General features: G+C 40.9%; 2 protein-coding genes across 4 annotated transcripts in view; one reads left to right on the top strand and one right to left on the bottom strand.

The window, feature by feature from the left end:
• Cert1 (ceramide transporter 1) overlaps positions 1 to 5,941 on the bottom strand; it is a 98,132-nt gene extending 92,191 nt beyond the window's left edge. For both annotated transcript variants that reach the window (XM_060385601.1, XM_060385602.1), the window contains exon 1: positions 5,808 to 5,941. In XM_060385601.1, coding sequence (XP_060241584.1) covers positions 5,808 to 5,903 — 96 coding nt within the window. In that variant the 5' untranslated portion in view covers positions 5,904 to 5,941. The remainder of the gene's footprint in view (positions 1 to 5,807) is intronic.
• A 533-nt stretch (positions 5,942 to 6,474) lies between these two features.
• The window catches only part of Polk (DNA polymerase kappa), a 65,148-nt gene continuing 50,482 nt past the window's right edge, over positions 6,475 to 21,140 (top strand). For both annotated transcript variants that reach the window (XM_060385599.1, XM_060385600.1), the window contains exon 1: positions 6,475 to 6,741. The gene's annotated coding sequence lies outside the window, so the exon portion shown is untranslated. The remainder of the gene's footprint in view (positions 6,742 to 21,140) is intronic.

The raw sequence follows: 21,140 nt of genomic DNA, 5'->3' as shown, positions 1-21,140 counted from the left end.
ACAAATCATGACTCTTCAAGCCTAGATTTGTTCTTACACAAATATCTATTTCATAACAGCAAATTTCATGTCGACAAATTCAATGTTAATATTTATTCAATCTTCAGAGAAATGATTGAGACAACAACCCATAGTAAGGCTAAAAATAACAATGGGCACTTATTTAAGAAAGAACATTAGTATTAATTAAAAAAAATATAAAGTACTTGTAAATTTCATCCTGAAAAGTTCTTTGTATTCATTTATATTTTGTCACTTCCTTAAAATACATACTAAAAGACCATGAGGCCTAAGAAAGACTGAAGCTGAAAACAGCCACAAAAATAAATTCATCACCTTCTTGACACTTAACTTGTTCTGCTCCCTACATAGTAATATGCTCTACAAATCAGTACACAGTCTCTCTCCAAAGACTGTAGAGTCTAATTGGATGTATAACTCCAAAGATCTAAAGATGTATAACTCCAATTATCACCAAAACTCTACTCTTGAAGTTAGCTCCATATGCAAATGGTATGATGGTAATAATTATAGAAAATAAAGAAATCTAGATCATTAATCTCTAGTAAGTTCACATTAGTTTTAACTTTTCCTCTATAGAACTGATGACTTCATGTTTAAAGTTGTTAATTCATTTACAAGTTTTACCTTAATATATATTTTTCTAACCCAGAAGTATTAATATAAATATAGTTGGTTTTCAAGAACATTGGCTCATCCATCATGATTTCTGGGTTGCTCAAGTCCTGATATACAGAGTAAAGAGCACAGTCAAGAAACTGGCAAAGGGAGAAATCTAGTTTAAAGGGAATACTTGACTTTCCATATTTTTATTTATGTCCGGTGTTTTAACATAATTCTAAAAACTAATTTAAATTGGACTGTTAAACAATACCTTAGCTCAGGCTCCTAACCAACTAAGAAATCTTTTGCGTTTCTATTTCCTAAATGAGCACGGCTGGGATTGGTTCTGCTTTTAAATCTAATCTTCATTATTATAAGCCTTCTCTGGGAGCTCACCCAGGCTGACAATTTAACTCACTCTTTTCTAAGGTGTCTAGGCACTACTTCCTTATTTCTAACACCTTGTGACTAAACCAACACTTACATATCCACTTGACACAAAGGATAGTTACAAACACAACTGAAATCACTTCCTTCTGTAAGGTGTATTTCCTCCCTATGTTCCTGGACACAAAAGCTGGCTTAGCTCCAGACACATGAACACAAAAGTAAATATAGGACTAAACACACCCAATTTTGCTATCTGTGCTGAGGGAATAGACAGGGTACTTTTGTTTCTTCACCTGTTGTCTGAATGGCTGAATAAAATAATGAAAATAACTAGCACTGTTATATAAGACACCTAATACCTGACTGTTCCTTTCCTCTTAGTTTATCACCAACTCTTATTAACCTTTCCTTGTTATCAACCCTTAAATATTTCTTGTCTTCTCAATTTTCAATGATTCCAAAAAAAAAGAGTTCAGCTTCCTAGATTCTTGAGAAGTCTTAGTAATTTTACCCCTCTTAACCTCTATTTTTAAGAATAATCTTATTATATTATTAAGCATATTTGTTTACTTGAGACTCCAGCCTTAAAATTTACATGGACAATTTCCTTTTCTCTATCACATTAATGGGCCAAACTAGCATTTAAGAACCTCCATAGATTAACCCTATCTTGCTGCCCATTATTACCCTTTATTAGCTAGTAATTGTGGCTATGTTGCCCTCTTTGTGTTTGTTAATGAAGTCTCTCTCTTAGAGTTAGGATTACATAGAAAAGTTTAGAACAGCATCATAATGCATAGATAAATAAGCTTAGCCATTAACATCTCTCTCCAACCTTGGTAAAATGAAAAGAAGATCTCTAGTGACTGTATGTTTATAATCTGTACTATTTTCTTATAGCAGAAGCAACAAATGGCATAAATTTCAAGACTCAATAAATGTTATTTGCTATTATTACACCAGAAAAGCAGTTCTGCCTTTTTCTCTACTCCATATTTGTTTCCACTCATCTATTTAATGCAGATTGCAAGCTAGGTATTATAGGAAAATTAAAGACTCCTTCCTGTTGCTAAGTTTGGTAATCATAAATTCAACAACAACAAAAAAATAAGAGTCAGAACAAAGTTCTGCACTCTGATTAATCTCTGATACAGAGATTAATGAAAAGTAATACTGAATATTTATGTAATAAAGGATATGGAAAGGACAGCATTTGGGGCAGACTTAAAGAGCCAGGTATGCTAGGTCATGCCTACAATCCTATCATTTTGAAGCTCTGGGAGGTGGGTCATGAGTTAAGAGGCCAGTTTGGCATACACAGCAAAGCTTTATCTCAAAACAAAGAACCAGACATGGTGGCCCATACCTTCAATCCCAGCATTTGGAAGATAAGCAGGGGAATCTCTGAGTTTGAGGTCAGCTTGTTCTAAATAGCAAGTTCTAGGTCAGCCAAAGGTATATCGTGAGACCTTGTCTCAAGCCAGCCAGCAAGCAGCCAACATGTGCATGGTGATGTAATGTAACCATGGAGAGATGCAACAAAGTTGGCTAAAATCTCACTTATCCAGGCTTAGTTGCTTAAGTGCTAATGTATAAACCATCCATGTTTATATCATGTTCCCTCTTATCTGTCATAACTACATGGAATTACTACTTATCTAGTATTTCTGGAACAGACATGATTAAACTATGTCTCACAGGTATTTCTGATTATCATGTAAAAGGAAAAAAACTTTTGGGACTATTTTTTTGGTTTTTTTTTGTTTTGTTTTGTTTTGTTTTTCGAGACAGGGTTTTTCTGGTTAACAGAGACCTGGCTGGACTCACTTTGAAGACCAGGCTGGTCTCGAACTCACAGAGATCCACCTGCCTCTACCTCTGGAGTGCTGGGATTACAGACGTACACCACCATGCATGGCATATGTAATGCCATATTTTTGATACAAATTTCAATCCCTTCAATTCCAAACCCATCCCATTTTATAAAACAAGGAAGAAAAGAGATTAATATTGGGAAATATCTATATAACTCAGCAGATGGGGAAAAAAAAACATGCTTAAAACTAACTCTTGCTTAAAATATCAGGTAAATTACTTTGTTCTTTAAGATTAAAAACATGCGCCATCCACAATCTGCATGTATGTATTCAGTATAAAGTTCCTTTGCTGAGGCTGCAGTCATAGGACAGCAGCACACTTACCTAGAATGCATGATGCCACTAGGTTTGCTTTCTAGCAATGTCCAAAACTAAACAGAGAACCTTCTAGAAAACAGAAATAGCCATATGGCTCAGACTGTGAAACACTTGCCATGCAAGCATGAAGACCGGAGTTTGCTCCCTAGCAGCCACATAAAAATGCCAGGCTGTGTTGGCATATGCCTATAACCCCAAAGCTCAGGAGCTGGAGACAGGAGAATCTTTGCAGCTTCCTAACCAACCAGTCTAGCTAAATTGAAAGCTCTAGGTTTGGTAAGAGACCTGGTCTCAAAATCTCTAGCTCTGAGGGCAGGTATACACATGTACATATGCAAACAAACACAAATAAAAGTTTCCAAAAAACATTATATATAACCCTATTTTGTTGTTTTTGAGACAGGGTCTCAATTATATAGCTCTGTCTGTCCTGGAAGTCAGGCTGGCCTCAAGCCTCCCAAGTGATAGATTAAATGTGCTATACAACCATAAATTCTTAAATTTCAGGGAATTTTTCTATACAGCTGTTCATAAAGATTTTATCCCTGTTGATTGTACATATACAGAACAGTAAAAATTAAAACAACTGCCCTTTCATGGACATGGTCAATGTATTTCTACACATTTAAATGCCAACAACAGTCCTTAAAGAAATGATTTTGGGAGACAGGGCCTTACTGCACAGATAGGTTGGTTGGCCTGGAACTTGCAGTCCTCCTGTTTCAGCATTCTGGATGCTAGAATTACATTAATGTACAACTCTGCTGGCTTTCCAGGTTCAGATTCACATAATACTTCATACACTATTCTGTATATGATAGATCACAGAGCATATGACTTTTTTCCATCAGTCATTCCAATCTCTCAACCTACAAAAAGTAATGATCAAGAAGTCAAAAGTAAGCTGGGTGGTGGTGGTGGTGGTGGTGGTGGTGGTGGTGGTGGTGGTGGTGTGCACCTTTAATCCCAGCATTAAGGAGGTAGAGGCAGCTGGATCTCCGTGAGTTCAAGGCCAGCCTGGTCTACAGAGTGAGTTCCAGGACAGCCAGGGCTACATAGAGAAACTCTGTCTCAAACAAACAAATAAACAAAAAGTCAAAAGTATAGCTTGTTTCATAAAATACTTCAACAAAATACTAATATGGCAGTCTGCTTCTCATCTCATGACAAATGAATCTATCAGAATCAGGAGAAACAAAGACCTCATTTCATAACCACTTGAAAGACCCCATTTCAAAACCATTTGAAAATGTAAACTTATTATACAATGTGTTCAATATAGATTCTTAAATTATAAGGATGCATTAAATTTATGTAAACACTGGGGAAATAAACCTTACTGAAAGCATTACACTACAATTTCAAGAATAATCACAGTATCAAATACAACATAATTTTATACTATGTAAATAAAAAGTTAACACTTGGAAGCCTTGCATCTGACATACTGAAGTCTATTCCAGGCCTCTTCTCTCTTCAGCTAAAGACATTGTAATAACCTAAATTTCAAACAATTCCAGAAATGATGTTCAAGAACACTGAAAGCAGAGTGATTTCTTAATGCCCAACAGCACATGACTTGGTATCTTATGACCAGCTTGTTAAGGGACCAGCCCCGACTCTCCCTCTAGAAACTAACTGCTAGCTCTAAGCATGTCTTAAAGTTTAACAGGAAAGGACAGGGAAGTCAAAAAAGGCTGAGTCTTCCCACAGCAAACACGTAAAATATAACACACTGTGAACTATTAACGAGATCGCTTATTTGCAGCCCTAAAATGCTATCTAGGATAAGAAAAAACATTTTTTTGAATAGGCGCTTTTAATTGTACAGAGGGAAAAAACAGAAATGTCTTTCCTTACAGTACAAATACTGTTTTGCTAAATAATGCTCCTTTTCCTGGTCTTCACTCTGACACGTTCCAACTTACTATTAATATTTCCTATCCATAGCGTGCCAATTCAATAGCTCTTTTCTGAACTTGGGCAAGGAGGGGTAAAGTACAAAAGTGCTACACACTTTCTACAGTAAAGATCACTCACACCTCAAAGTTTACTATCTCAGATTTCAAGGCCAAACCCAGTCAACTAGTTTGCCGAAATTACTCCCTCTAGAGCTGAACGCGCCCCCCCCCCGCGCCCCGCCCCAACCTATTCTGGTGGGGACCTCCAAAACAATATTGTTTGAAAGGTCGATTTAACCGCCCTGGCGTTCCGTACTTCAGACACCACCGTGGCCCAACCCAGATTCCTACACCCCAGACAGCTGACGCCTTGGGTTCCAAGTTACCAGATGCACCTTGCCTTCCAAACTGTATCGCGGATTTAATCCACGCTTTCCAAGGTCCTCGGCCAAAGCTGGTAAGACCCTGGGATTGGGGGGCTAGGGACAAGGACAGTCCCAAACACCCCCTATTCCACCTCTGGTCTGTCAGTCATTCCGGGACGACCTTTCGGCCCCGCACCCCAGCACATTCCGCAGCCCCCGCCCCGGGACAGTCGGTGCCTCCCGTCCAGCCCCACCCCAGGTCCCGAGCGGCTCCCCTCGGCCCGCGGCAGGTGAGTCTGGGCAGCGGGTCCGCGGCCCCGCGGGCTGCTCACCTTGCTGAGGACCCCGCAGCGCTCCACAGGCGGCCCGGACTCGGTCTCCGGATCCTCCTCCGAGCCCGACGAGTTCCAGCTCTGGTTATCCGACATGGAGGCGCGACAGGCGAGCAGGAGACCGGCCCCCGCTCCGCGAGCTGCGCCAGTGCGGGCGCCCAGTCCCTGGGGTGAAGGGTCGGGGGATGGCACGGCCAGGAGTGCCCGCTCCGGGGCGTGCGGGAACAGGAAGAGGGACGAAGCGCGCCCGCCGCGCCGCCGCCGCCGCGCCTGACACCGAGCGGACCGGGGAAGGAGGACGAGCGGCGAAGAAAGCCTGCCCTTCCAGCCGTCAGCCGCCGCGGCCGTGACCCCTGCGCTGCGCCCGGCGCCGCCACCTGAACTCGGCCCCCTAGATGCCAACCTCAGTCAGGGCGGGAGGAGGGGAGGAAGACGGAAGAGCCAAGCCAACGGCAGAGACCCTGGTCCGCTCACACCTCCGCTACCGCCGCCATCTTCCTGCCGGGCCACTATTTACCCTCCCTCCCCTCGCCGCTCCCTCCCCTCCGTCCTCCCATCCTTCCTCCACCCCGCCCCGGGCCCCTCCCGGCGGCTCACGACGCTCCCTACCTCCGGCCCTCCCGGGTGACGACGGGTAGGGAAGGAGGCGGAGCAGGGAGAGGAGAGAGCTGAACAGGGAAGCCGCTGCGCTGCATTCTGGGAAGGCTGCCGCTCAGTCCGCCGCGCAGCCTCCTGGGAACTGTAGTCGCAATCCTAGGCAACTGCTGTGAGTCCCGGGAGAGCGGAAGGCTGGTTGCCTGGGGGAACCTTCAGAGGGCGAGTGGGCTTCTATTGACAGTTGCGTGGCCCCTCCGTGCAGCCGGGCTTCTGATTCTGCCTTGCGTGTTTATGACGAGCCCTCAGTCCCTGCGAACCGGGACCTGAGAACCCTCAGGTGAGGATGTTGGGTTGTGCGTAACCGCTTTCCGGAAAGCCCGGGAACATCTTTGCTACTTGTCTGGGCAAAAATGATTAGGGATTCAGCCGCTTCTTTCATGGGCTGGAGGTTAGAAGTTTATGACCTCTCCAATCACAAACAGGAGATTTTTTCCTCTCAAACACCGTCACTTCTAATCCCGAAGGACTACTGTCTGTGTCTCCAGAAGTTAATACTTGAGGTTTGCTGCTGTGGAAGGAGGAATTCCTTCAGACTAATTTCATAAGCGTTTCGGCTTGTTACATTTATATAATTCCTATTTTGTGGAAAGTCACGTTAGGTTGTCGGAGAAAATAACGTTAAACGAGATTTTTTAAAAGTGAAATAAGGATTAGATTATATCCCGAAGTTTTCTTAATTATGAACGAGTATCTCCTCGAGACCCACGCTAACTACATCTTTTTCCTCACCGAAAGACAGGAAAGGTTGGATAGAAACTTTCTATCATAAAGAACAACACGAAGGCTTTGTAGAATAGTAAGGAATTAGACAATAGGTGGCTATCAAATTCCTGATCGTTTCCAATTTTGAAATTTTTTATTAAACTGTAGAAAGAATTTCTGTTTGGTACCTTGATGGGAAAGTAAAGAATTTTTGAGTGCGGGAGGTGTTTGTTAAGGCAGAATGACTAGGGGGGAAAAACAAATCAAACAAAACCAAAACTCTGGGAGCAGTAAAAGAGGCCTACACTCTGCATATGGTTAAGAACTAGCTTGGAGAAATCCTTGCAGTACCTTTCTGTAGATCGACCCTAAGTGCAATAGATTCTAAATCCAGATCAGTTACAAATGATTTTCCATTGTAAAATCATGACAAGTAATTAAAAGACGTTCAAATGAATAAAACTTAAGAGATAAAGCTTTTGTGAATACCTTGTCAATGTGTTGAAATATATCCCAAGGATATCAATCAAAAGAGCAAGAGGAAGAGAGTGTGCATTTTAAAAAAGAGAGCTTGCATTTTAAAATGTTTGCCCTGCTTGTGAGACCAACATGGTTAGACTTTCTGATTCTTGTGCTCAGTTCTAGAGTCACTGCTCTTGAAATGGCTGTGAATATTGAGAAATTCACCTTACAGTGTGATTTGGAATCACAGAAACAGTGTTATGTTTAATTTTTCAATTTATTTTATGTCTCACTTAGGTTTTGAATAATTGTGACCACCGACACCCAGCTCCCACTTGCTTGGCTGAAAATTGCTTCATTATATTTAGTAGTGTTAATGTATGAGAAATTGCCTTGCTACTTTGGCCCATTGTACTTAAGGATAAAATATTTTAAATACAGGAAGATTTTTCCATAATGATTAGATTATCACATTGGAGATTATAGCTTGTATTATTACTGTTAGTGGAAAGAAATAACAATGCAAATGAAGTGCATGAGCTTTATTTCATAATAAAAAATTATAGTTTCCAGTTGTCTCTCTTACATAGGGCCTTTTCTAATCCTTGTGTAGTGTTCTTTATTGTCATTGGCTTTATTTTTAGACCTTGTATACCATGGGATTTACTTGGAATGAGGTATTTGGAATGAAATAGGAAATTAGTTCTTGGTTTTTTGTTTATTTGTCGCAAATGGGCACTTGGGCCCACTATTTTATTGAGCAGACTATTCTTTGTTTTTTTGTTATTCGGGGTTTGCTTTGTTTTCTTTTGGTCTGGTTTTTCGAGATAGTGTTTCTCTCTGTAGCCCTGGCTGTCCTGGAACTTTCTCTGTAAACCAGCTGTCCTCTGGCTCACAGAGATCCACCTGCCTCTGCCTTAAGAGTGCTGCTCTGCGTTTGAGTAATGGCATTAAAGGCATGGCCACCCCTACCCAGCCTGGACAGTCTATTTGCATCTTATACAAATATGCTACCTTTCTGACACATGAAAACCCCCATGTATAGCACTTTGTTCTTTTTCTTTGATATACTCATATCTATAGTAATACTGCCCTGATAGAATTACCGTCTCACTTTTGTATATACAGTAAAGACATTTTCCTCATGTTCTTTCTCACATGCATGCTTTATATCTTTCAAATGACTGTGAGAGTAGCTTGTTAAGTTGATTGAGAAGTGGTATGAAGGTGGTTCAGTCAGTAAAGTTTCTGCTGCTCAAGGGTGAGGACCTGAAGTCAGATCCCCAGGTAAAAGCTGGGTAAGGCGATACATGTCTGTAATTCCAGAGTTGTCTGGGTAGAGACAGGTAGATCCCAAGAGCTCAGTAGCCTGTCAGCCCACCCGCAATGATAGATTCCCAGGCTGTATGAGACCTTTCTTGTCCCTAGAAACAAGGTGGAAAGCAGTTGAAGAAAATACTCAAAGTTGACCTCTAACCTCCACAGTTTCACACCCACACACCCACACACAGACACGTTCACACGCACCTCTTAGTGCATATGCACATATCCACACGTAAATGTTCAGTCACTGAAGACACAGATACACATATAGGAAATAAAGAAGTGTGAACACTTGAAGTGTGAGTGCACTTAATGGGTAAAGTAATTATATCCTTATTGTATCATTTGTGTTAGCCAGACACCTTACATATGTGATCTGACTTTTATCTTAAAAGTCATGTAAGTGGGGCAGTGCTGGTCCTACTGGCCCATAAAGGAAAATGATCTGAAGTATTGGGAGGCTGAATAACTTACCCAGTGTCTCAGGGCTACTAAGTAGCAGGGGTAAGATTTGAACCCAAGTCTTGTTAATTCCAAGTCCATTTGTTGTAGAAAAATATTAAACTCTTGAGGGCTTCTCTACCCCAGCTAGTTCCCCAGTAGTTGCCACAGAGACTATAATTTGTTTTATAGGCTTTAAAACACCAGGGTTAGGTAGACATCAACCTCTAAGCTAATTAGCCACCTCCCCCCAACCCCAAGTTACTGGCCACTAAGTCACTCTGTCTGGGCTGGATCTGCTCCATCAAGGCATGTCTTCTTTTTCCATCTTCTTCCCTCCTCCCTTCCTTTTCTAGCCTCATGGTCCTTCTCTGACCCCAAACCGGGGAACCTTAGCTCTGCCTACCCTCTTCTGCCCAGCCCAAGCTGTACATCAGTTCTTTAGAGTTCATTATTTCCTTCTATTTCTGATATTTCAGATGAAGAAACTTAACCACAGAAAGGATAAATAATTTTCCAAAAGTTTTACTGAAGATGTATTTGGGGTTTGAACTCAAGCATTGATAATTCATTCTTATCCCACGTGAGTTTTCCCTCAATTCATTCTTCTAGTTCGTCTACCTCACCTACTAACAGGAACAATGCCAGATAATCATCCCATGGCCTTCTTGTGCCTTGTGTTTCTGCTACCAACATCCAGAAGCCAAAACTCCTAGAAGTATTGAATAGAAGAATCATCGATACTTCAAAAATGAGTTTTTGGGAAACCAGTTCAGTCCATAACAAAGCCTGTGCGTTCCATATTCCTACAATAATCATTATAATAAGGATGCATTTTGAGTTAAGCAATACCTTCTTAGCTAACCTGGAAACTTAACTGCTGTTTATTAAAATTGTTTCCCCCTCCAAAAACTATGACCAGTTAAAAATTGAAGGATTTTATAAGAACCATGATTTTGCAAACTTCAAAGTAAAGATGTTAATATGTGAAACAGAGGTGGTAATCTGTTGTTCTCATGGCCTGGATGGTCCGCAGGACCTGACACTCCCCCATGCCACTGCTGCTGGGGTGTGGCACAGGGGCTGTTAGGTTCCACTGGGCTAAACCAAGCCCAGGCTTCCAGACAGGAGTGAGATCAAGGTCCCACATCTCTCAGAAACAGCTAGACCTTTTTAGGGAGAGGGTCATGCACTAGACAAGGCTCCCGATCTCACCTGGAGAGATGGAAGTGAGTTTTCCATCAAGTGTTACAATTTAGCTTTTTAAAATAAGATTGCCAGTATCAGAGGCACTGTAAATTAAGGAGTTCCAGAAGCCTGTGATGATACCAAAGTGTTACAGCCCTTTGACTAACCCATTGTAATAATGGTAGGGGTGCAGAGAAAAGCCCATGCCTGGTTGGCTTGCTGCTGCAACACAAAGGCAAGGCTCAGGCCCAGGGTGCCAGGAGGGCAGGTCCAGTGAAGTGCAGGCCCAGGACACTGTAAAATGGGTCCAGGCCCAGGGGATGCCTTTCCAGTGGTTACGAATTCCAGTGGTCTCTAGAGCTCCTGGTGGCTGGGCAGGCTTTGGCCAGCCTGTCTGGCAGCCAAGCTTTAGGAGTTCAAAGGCAAATTTCTAGGAAAGAGGGGAGCCCTCCCTTCCTCAGAATAAATGACGAATCTCAGGTGGCCCTGGTGGAAAGCTGATGGTGTCACAAACTGTTGTGCCTATATCATGAGACGCCAAAAGACCACCAGGAATCGAGTCTGTTGCCCGCTACTTTGTCTAAACTTGTAGCCAGGACCACAGTTATGTTGCCCCAAGATTCAAATTTCAAATTTTGGACCTCTCATTCCTTTTCAAGAGGATACTGTCTCAAATCTTCGAGATGAGCCCTATTGATATATCATTTCAGCCTATTATGTGGGATTATGGACAGAACTCTCTTCTGGAGCTGCTTTGATGATGACAATGGGGAAAGTCGAAATCAGGGGCTAGGAAAGCCAGCCAGAGGCTGGGCAATGGGGCAGTCCTCAGAAGCATCTGGTTAGTTGATCCACCTGAAGAGGCAGGGAACAATCATGTCAGCTTCCAGGAAGTCCAGAGTTGAGCTTGCAGTCCATAGCTGATCCCCAAATAGATTCTGTCAGCAAGGTAAAAATCTACTGAAATAAATTCAGATAAGAGACAGAAGTCAAAATTTGTCTAAGAAATGGGAAAGTGAGGAATCCTAAGACCAAGGGAAAGACTCATCAGGGGTCCATTTGAGCTATGCAAAATCCAGGTCTCATGATTTTCTGGTTTCCTGAAACTCATTAATTTTAGTTTACAGAAGGAAGTATGTTAGTATCACTGTTGTATTGAGATCCATACTTTAGAAAAAGCAGTTAACAGGTATCTACGAAACAGCAGGAGTATACTCATGCCATTAAAATCTCATAAAAGCTATAGCTTTTGGGTCAGATATATACATTAGACAAATGTTTTTAGCATGAGGAGATGCACTTTTAAGTCTATCTCCAGAAGACAACCAAAAGGAAATTAAAATCTCAAGCTTGTGACTCGATAACCAGTCAGTGCCCCAGAGCTTATCAGAACTCTATTGATCAATGTCATAACTCTGAACTTCTGAAATCTTATAACAACATAAGCATAACAATAGCATAAAGGGTGGAGAAATCTGAAATATCTCCCATTTTCAATATGCCTTAAATTACTTTCTTATATCAGTACAACAGTTACTTTCTCATATCAGTACTTATATCAGTACATTCACATATCCTAAAACATCTGCTTAGACCCTCTAATTTTTTTTATTTACCAACTTTGAAACATTTCTGAAACTGTGACACTTGTTTATATCCTCATAACTTAAACTTTCATATCCTCAGACCTTCATAAACGTTACATCTTTCTATCCAGTTATTCACCGTAAGACACGGGCAATTAACAAGAAGCCTGTGAGCAAGGCAAAACTCTTTACCTTTCTAAATAAGAGATCTAGTACCTAGTAGTTCTAACTGGCTAATGAATTAATCAATTCATTGGTCTAATGACCAATGAACTAACAGTGGCTCTAACTGTCTGCTCTTTAGCTGCAAACCTACCATTAGCTTAGCTTAGCCATCAGTGTGATCAGAGACCTGAGAAGGATAAATTATAAACTAAATAAATGTACCAATCAAAATGACAGTGACGACTAGTCAGTCTACCACCTAGGCAGTTTCTGGCTTCTATGGTCTTATGGCATCATGAGCAGAGGTGCTCCAAATATCAGGCACAGAAGATGAGAGACTGTTTCTGTGGAAAAAGAACATGAGAGAATGGCCTCACCTAGCCTTCAGCAACGTGAAACAATGACTCTCCAGGTGTCCATAGCTTTGTCCACAGTTTAGATTGGGCCCTAGCAGTAGGCCATTTGGGGCCGTTTTGCCCAGTGTTTAGCATACCACAATCCAGAGTCGAAGTCATCTGTTGTGACCAAATCTTCTCAGAGACCTTGGGGAGCTACTGCCAGGATTTTGGGATTCTCTGTCATAATAAGCTTACAAGGTTAAAATGCCATATTCATCAGATCTCTAACAAGCATGAGGGCCAGCATATCTGAGTTCCTCTTTGTCTATCTTTAGTCATCCACTCTAAACTGCATCCTGTAAAACAGAACGCTATAATCTCTAATTCTGGCATATTCCTTAGATGAGTGTTTTAGGACCATATCTATTTCAAGTAGATCTACATAGACAAACTTTGTAGTTATCCATCCTAGGCTTCCTACGCTTAACCCTCCAAACATTAACAAAGAGACTAGGTAAAGTTCAATCTGTAACCAACTGCAGTCATAAACATAACTTTAAATACAATTCTGAATTAAAATCAAGGCAATACTTTCAATCAGATACAGCTCATAGAGGGGCTAGAAAATCCTGCTGATCCTACCACATTGCTTTAAGACTGAACAGCAAAAAGCTTAAAGGACAAAAGTTTCACTTAGCACTAAACAGAGAACTGAACACGGCTGGCAGCCCTCAACAAAGATGGCAGTAAAACCATAGTTCCACCCCCTTTATCCCTTTACCAACATGGTGGCTAGCCATGTGTTGTTACAGGCTGTGGCATTAGGTGTTGCTGATTATACTGCTGCCTCCCATAGTATAGGACTGTGGCTCATTTACAGTTTCCCGAAACCAAGTTTTAACATAGTAATCAAATAAGTTTTAGAACTAACTGCATAACAGAACAGTATAGAACAATTTTAGAACTGTACTTGAACTATTCTGGCCATACCAAACATATCAGCCAAAAAGAAACAGCATTAATCCATTCATTCAGTAACTGGCAGCCAGGTACACACTTCAATTCAGCCTATTATACAAACCAGGGTTGAATCACACAGCATGCCGCAAAAACACAACCTTGAATTTTATATATGTGTATATAAATAAAATCCATAAAGACATTATTATAAAATACCTGATAAACTTTAAAATGTTTCATAGCCTTCAACACATTTTTAGAAGAAATCTGTTTTTGCAATACCAAAATAAAGTGCCCTTTTTAGGAATGAAGTCACAAAGCATAACCATAATTTTAAAAGTCAAAACCAACTTTTACCAGTGCAAACAATCCAGTCTTTAAAATCAATACCAATTTAAAATGAGACGTGTTTTCTTAGTCTAAAAGGAAATAGGATGATAACCAGAATTCTTTATGACTAAGAGGTTCTGTAACCCTGCCCTACACCACATGGCATTTTAAAGATGACCAAGTCACATCATATGCATGGCATGGTTGCTACTTAAAAACATCTGTGCTTCTATAGATCTTACAAACACATATGCACATATATATATGCTTTACACAAGAGTTTTAATTTAACCTTTAAACATATCCAATAATTGTTAATCTATAACCAAGACATACAGAGCATATTGACCATTTGTGATCAGTCAAAAACAAACATGTAATGGCCATACTTATATTTAAGTAGACAGACAAAACTTTTCTTACTCCGTCTGGCTGTAATTTCAAGCATTTTGTCCCATCAGCCTGGCAAGCTCATGTAGCCCACCCAGCTCTTGGCTGTTCTCTACCTGTCCTGCCCTGAGGCATGCTCCTACCAGTGACTAGAGGTGCCCCAGCTTGTAACGTAGCATTGGGAGCATGGGTCAGTCAAAGCCACCATGGTGCATAGCTGTTTGGTCACCAGCCTACTGAGACCATTATAATCAAACAAACCCATAAAAGAACAACACAAGAAAACAATGTACTGGTACAATGCACGCAAAAAGAAAGGAAGAGGAAGGAAAAAAACAAAGGAATAGTGGTCTGTCTTTCAATGGTCCCTCCGCCTGTACTACTAGGGGTGGCCTGCCCCGAAATTGGACTCTACCCAATTACACCACAGCTTAGAATGGGTGCTCCAGCGCTGCCACCAGGATGAAGGTGCACTCAGCAGCAGAGGCCGCTAGCTGGCTGGGAGCAGTCACAGATAATTTCTCCGCCCATTTTCACATACCTGCCCGCTGCCAGAACATCTAGGACTGGAGCACCTGCTGCTGAAGTGCCTGCTGATCCCGCTGCTCCCCCAGATCCCATTGTGGCGGGTCTCAAGGAGGGGGAATGACTGGCAGGCAGAAAGGCTGAGAGGAACAGGGAGGGGTTAGAGGAAGTCTGTCCTGTAGTGTCCCTCACAGTCCAGCATGCACAAAGACACACAAACAAGAGAAACAAAACAGAGAGACAAACACAAACAAAATAGTTACTCTGTGCCTGATAACAAAAATGAAACCAATCGCTTGGCCACCATACATGATGGGGAAAGTGAAAATGGCATGGAGAGGTGAGGAGCTGATGGGATCTAGTTTCCTCTGTGGAAAATTCTTCCAGAACAGAATCAGGATCCCCCTCTAGGAGAGGCACGACATCCACCCCAAAAAGGTTTCTCATAAACACAAGGAACAAAAAAGATAAGTAAGCACCAACTAAGTGGCCGTGTAGCCATTCTGCAATTTAAGCTCAGACTCGATGGACCTTCAGATTTCTGCTCTGGTTTCCCAGCCACAGAAGGCAAAGGCACAGAGAGGAGAGTAGCTGACTGTGGTATTCCTTGTCCACCCCAGAGTAAGGGGCGTCTCCTGTGACTCCCATGGCTGTAACTCTTGTGTGCGTTCTGCTCCTAGCTATGTCTTGCCACTTAAACCAAAACCTCAAGGCTTTTCAGAACAGAAATGTAAACACAGACAGTATAAAGAGACACTGAGACAAAGAACACTCACTGCCTGGTACTGGACCCTCTGGACCAAGGTCCTGGGGGCCTGGGAAATCTTGGGATCTCGGTGGGACCTCCAAAGAATGTTGTGCCTAGATCTTGAGACTCCAAAAGACCACCAGGATTCTGTTGCAACACACATGAGGGTTTATTCAATACAAGCTCGAGCCATGGTCACAAGATCCCTGTTGAAGCAGGAGAGGACTGCAGGGACTGTAAGCGGGGAGTTTCAAAGCCTTAGCATCACATGATTGGGTAAGGGAGGTTGACTTTTAAAATAATTGGTCTGCTTTAGGCACCAAGACCATGATTAGTCCTGGCCTGGCCATCTGGAGGATATCTGATCATGAGCAACGCCTGTAATGTCCTGTTATGTGCTGATTTGGCCATTGCTAGGGAGAGGGAGCAAATAGCACATCTTGTGGTTTTTCTTAGAAGCAGGGCTATGTGACTTTGGTCACAAGCTAGGGGCTATCTGGGTGGGGAACTAGGGGTCATCTGGGTGGGTTGCCAGGCAACAGTATCTCTCAGGTACAAGCCTGGCAACTTTCTGCAGCTGGGTGGGTCTGCCTCAACTTGCCCACTACTTTGTCTAAACTTGTAGCCAGGACCCCAGTTATGTTGCCCCAAGATTCAAATTTCAAATTTTAGACCTCTTGGCTTTATAAACCTTGGGCAGTGGTAGAGGTCTTGAGGGTGAATGTGTTTGATTCGCTGGTTCTAGAGGTGCTAGGGATACTTGATTTACATGTACAATACTTTATTTACATACAGTAGAACAGACCTATCACAAGAGGGAGAACAGAAATATATTTAAATTATTTCCAATAGGAGAACGATTATTTCAGAAATATTAGAATCCTCAACACAATGGTGTTGTGTATATGGGAAACTTAAAATGGTTTCTCTATCCACCTCTGAAGACTTATGGTATCTTCTATCTGTGAGGGTTTTTTCTTTTGTTTGTTCGTTTGTTTTTTGCCCTCATTCTCTTACAATTATCAGCTTGCAAAAAGAAACAGTTGGCTAGCCAATGCTATAATCAGTTTTTCCAAATAGTGTTGTATTTAAGGCTGGTGTGAGTGTGTGTGTGTGTGTGTGTGTGTGTGTGTGTGTGTGTGTGTTGTTGGTAGTGAGACTTTGACTAGAAGCAATGAGCAACATAACTAGTTTGTTTCTACCTATGTGAGTTGGGAGGGGAAGTTCCAAGGAAAAACATAATTTAGCATTTATAAAAACTCACTGAAGCTGGGCGTGGTAGGGTACACCTGTAATCCCAGCACTCGGGGAGGCAGAGACAGTGGATCTCTGTGAGTTTGAGGTCAGCCTTATCTACAAAGTGAGTCCAGGACAGTCAAGGCTACACAGAGAACTGGTCTCAACAAACCAAAAACCAAACCAAAACAACAACAACAACAAATTGATATGTCCTACATAGATACTGATTAATCTTTCTAAAAACATAGTAGTATGTGATAAAGACTTAAAATACACAGTAGTCAGCAAACATTACATTTTCCCACTAGAATCTGAGTTCTGTTGCTGGAAAAAATTTTAACTGTTTTCCACCATTTTAAAAATAGTTTTGATACCAATACCAGTCATGAGCACATAAGAGTTATCAAATATAATTAATGAATGGATAAGCAGTTTCAAACAATTTAAAAATCAAAGACAAACAAGGTATTATGGTGACTGCCATGAGAATTTGCATCTAGTAAATTTTTTAAGTGGTCATGTTTTGTTAAACTGGTGTTTTATAAGTTAAAAGAACCTAGCTCTTTCTCTGTCTCTGATAGAGAAAAAGCCAGTTCTTTAATCCTCTTTTGTGATCTTCATACTGACTCTAAGCTATTTGTCCTAAGCCGTCCTAGTTAAAGCAATGTTCATTTGGAATTTTTAAGGAAAGATAATTCATATTTCCTGGACTTACTCCACCATACAGTGAAATTGAAATCACTGTACTGTAAACTTACGGGTCTTGTTGACTTATTCTGTATGGAAAAAATAATTTTTTGAGACTGATCCATTACATATCCCTGCTGGCCTCGCTCTAGCAAAGATCTTCCTGCCTCTGACAGTTGTGAGCTACGATGCCCAATATGACGTTCAGAAACATTTAAGATTTGCAAAACTCCCACTCCAAGTTTCTCTGACATGTTCTATTTTGCATTTTTTTCTCTATTCTAATTAATAGGTCATTGTAGCCTCTGAGAGTGTTCCTCTCAAGCCCATTAAAAAACATGAAGTGCTTTATTGTGCTATTATGGTGATTCACCTTAGTTTCCCAGTAAGTGAATAGTCTTGGGTATTAATCTTAACTGGCTTAATCTGTAACAACAATGACTGAATTTGTATTGAGCAATTGCTTAATAGCATTATTGCTATAATTATTTTTCTTCACTGTGCATATATCCCAGTTGTGCTGTTATATGCACAACTTATGTATAAATGTACCCAGGTAGATACTCATTTATATAAAATGTACTGAATCTATCTACGTACATTTCTAATGATGGAAATTGTAGTTTAAAAAAAAGGGAGGGGCTTTCAAGAAGCTTGCATGCCATTTATCTTTAGTATTAATGAAGTGTAAAGAATAAAATGCTTTTGTAAATATACTCACAAAAGTTAACAGATGGGCTGGAGAGGTGGCTTAGATGTTAAGAGCACCTTCTGCCCTTCCAAAGGTCCTGAGTTCAATTCCCAGAAACCACATGGTGGCTCACATCCATCTATAATGAGATCTTGTGCCTTCTTCTAGAGTGCAGGTGTACATGAAGGCAGAACACTGTATACATAATAAATAAACCTAAAAAAAAGTTAACAGACAACACAGAAAAAGTGAGCATGGGCATAATTGTAGGGATCCATGTGTGTCTTACTGTTTGTCATAATACACACTCAAAAACATTATTTTGCTTCATTTGACATGCATGCCTTCCATACTCATGATTTCCAGTTAGACTTTGATCTTAAAATACAAGTAGGTTCATAATCAGTGTAAGCAACCCAAGTTCAGTAATCTACAGTGAATTTTAAAGGATTTATAAAGGTTTTTAAGTGAACAAACTTCTTCACTAGTATAGAACAGCAAATGCAGAACACAAAATTTATCTGATTGAAAGTAGCATTTTATAATTGATGTTTGACCAATTTTTGGTCTCTAATTTTTGCATAAAAATAATCTCATAGCCCAACAGCTGCAGAATTTCTTTTTGCTTATGCTGATATATCTTTCTCATTATTCCCTTTTCCATGCATCATGTTGTCTATAGGTTTTGTATATTATCAGTTACTATTTCCCTTCTTGTGGTCCTCCTGTACCTGTCAGTGACAGTATTGATGGGAAAACTACTATAGGCAGAAGTGAGAATTACTAAGTAACTAACTTCTATAACTTGTCATCCTATTCAAATGACTGAAGAAGGGAAGCATCCCTATTGGGTAGGTTGTTGTTTTTTAAGGTATATTTATTTATTTTATGTATATGAGTTTTATATCTGCATATACACCTGCATGCCAGAAGAGGGCATCAGATCACATTATAGATGGTTGTGAGCCACCATGTGGTTGCTGGGAATTGAACTCAGGACCTCTGGAAGAGCAGTCAGGGCTCTTAACTTCTGAGCCATCTCTCCAGCCCTGTTTTGTTTTGTTTATTGTTGCTTTCTGTTATGGGACTGGAACTCAGAGCCTTGTGTGTGCAAGTCAGATGCCATAACATGGAGCTAGGTCCTCAGCCCCTCACCTCTTCTAAAAATCTCATTTCAATCCTGGTTCCTGCTTCAGTATTCCTAGAGCCCATGAATCCTTTTTCCAGTTTCCCAGGCCCTATGATGATTCCTAGCCTCAAATTCTCAAATCTAATCTTCATGCCTTTAACTCAAATATCAATGTCATAGTTCTATCTCCTAAGGCAAATTGTGATACTAAATGGTTAGTCATATTGAGCTACTAATAGAGATTGACATTGCCAGTATTTGCATTTCTTGATTTTCCTTTGTATCTACGCTCCAATTAGATTGATGGATTCTTTTATTAACATCTGTTTTCGTTATCATTATTTTTATTATTATTAGTAGTAGTAATACTAGTATGTGCTTCAATTGCAATTTTAGATTAATGGATTCTTTTGTTAACATCTAGTATTAATGTTGTTATCTTTTGTTAGGACCCTGGTGCCAAATGTGGAAGGCCCAGGGTATTGTTATGAGATCCTGGTGACCCTTCAGACATAAAAATAAAGACACCAAAACCTTTTAATATTTAAAAGTTTAGACCTTAGTTGGGCCTTCTCTCAACTAGCTCATCTAATTTAACCTGTCCACATAGCCCCATCCACCCATGTGGCTAGCAATAACCATCCAGAGCCATGGTCACTTCTGCCTCCTCTCCTGTCTCCTGGCAAAAGGGCCTTTCCTCTTTCTTCTTCCAAAAGTTTGTTTTGTTATCCAATCAGGGACAATATGGGAGGCAAGGTTTGTACAACATCATCCTGAATACGTGAGAATCTCCCCATAGGAAAGGATTCTGGGGGGGCATGCAACCAACACTTGGATACATAATAGCTGCAGATTAACCCCAACAGTTATTGTTGTTAGTAGTAGTGGTACCAGTAGTATGCTCTTGTATTGCATGTCTAATTCTATTGCCCTGAACTGCTTATATTGCTTAAAACAAACAGACAGACAAGAAACTTGTTTTGCTTTAGAGGGTCTTACTGTGTAACCCAGGCTGTCCTAACCTGCTGACTTTCTACTGCAGTCTCCCAAGTGCTGGCATTACATGTGAATGCCACCAGGCCATGCATGTTGCTTTAATCATTAAAGTGACTTTATTATCTATCTCACACTTGCTTATGTGTTGATTTTTGTGCAGCTTCTGAGAGAGCTACACTTTGGAGTTGTTGGAGAAATAGGTGATAGGAGTACGTACTCATACCTTAAAGCATTGCACACAGTTACTTAGGAATTTCTCCCCAGAGAAGTGCTAACATCGAAAAATAAGATCTCTGCTACAGATGAGGTGGTCCTTTGGCCTCCAGGTGCTCATGCAGATGCATCTGCACACACAGATGTGCAGGTGTGCACAAAAACACACACCCCAGAAATTTAGCTTTTGGTAGCACACACACACCACATTTCCCTGGGTGTGTTTACTTCTGAGTTAAACATTTACAGAGTTACAGAGCCCAGAAACTTTCACAAAGAATGCAAATTAGAGATGCATCAACTGGACTTGGGAGTTAGCTTTTGAATCAACACTTAGTGTGTTTCAGAGAATTTCTCATTCTGTCCTAAAGAAGGCAAAATTCCTGTACTTGGAGATACATTTCTGAATCTCAGCACTCAAGAATGAAGATCCAAGATCAAGAGGAGCCTGGGCTACAATAGGAAATGAGAGAGGGAGATGGAAAGGAAGAAAGTTTTCAGTCATATCTCTGTAGAAGTAAGTAGGTAGATTGGATGTTTTGAATAGCTTCTATCCCATTCTT

The sequence above is a fragment of the Meriones unguiculatus genome, chromosome 6 (assembly GCF_030254825.1).
Source record: "Meriones unguiculatus strain TT.TT164.6M chromosome 6, Bangor_MerUng_6.1, whole genome shotgun sequence".
NCBI lineage: Eukaryota > Metazoa > Chordata > Mammalia > Rodentia > Muridae > Meriones > Meriones unguiculatus.
The sequence above is the reverse complement of the archived record's forward strand: the minus strand, read 5'-3'. Positions and strand labels throughout refer to the sequence as shown.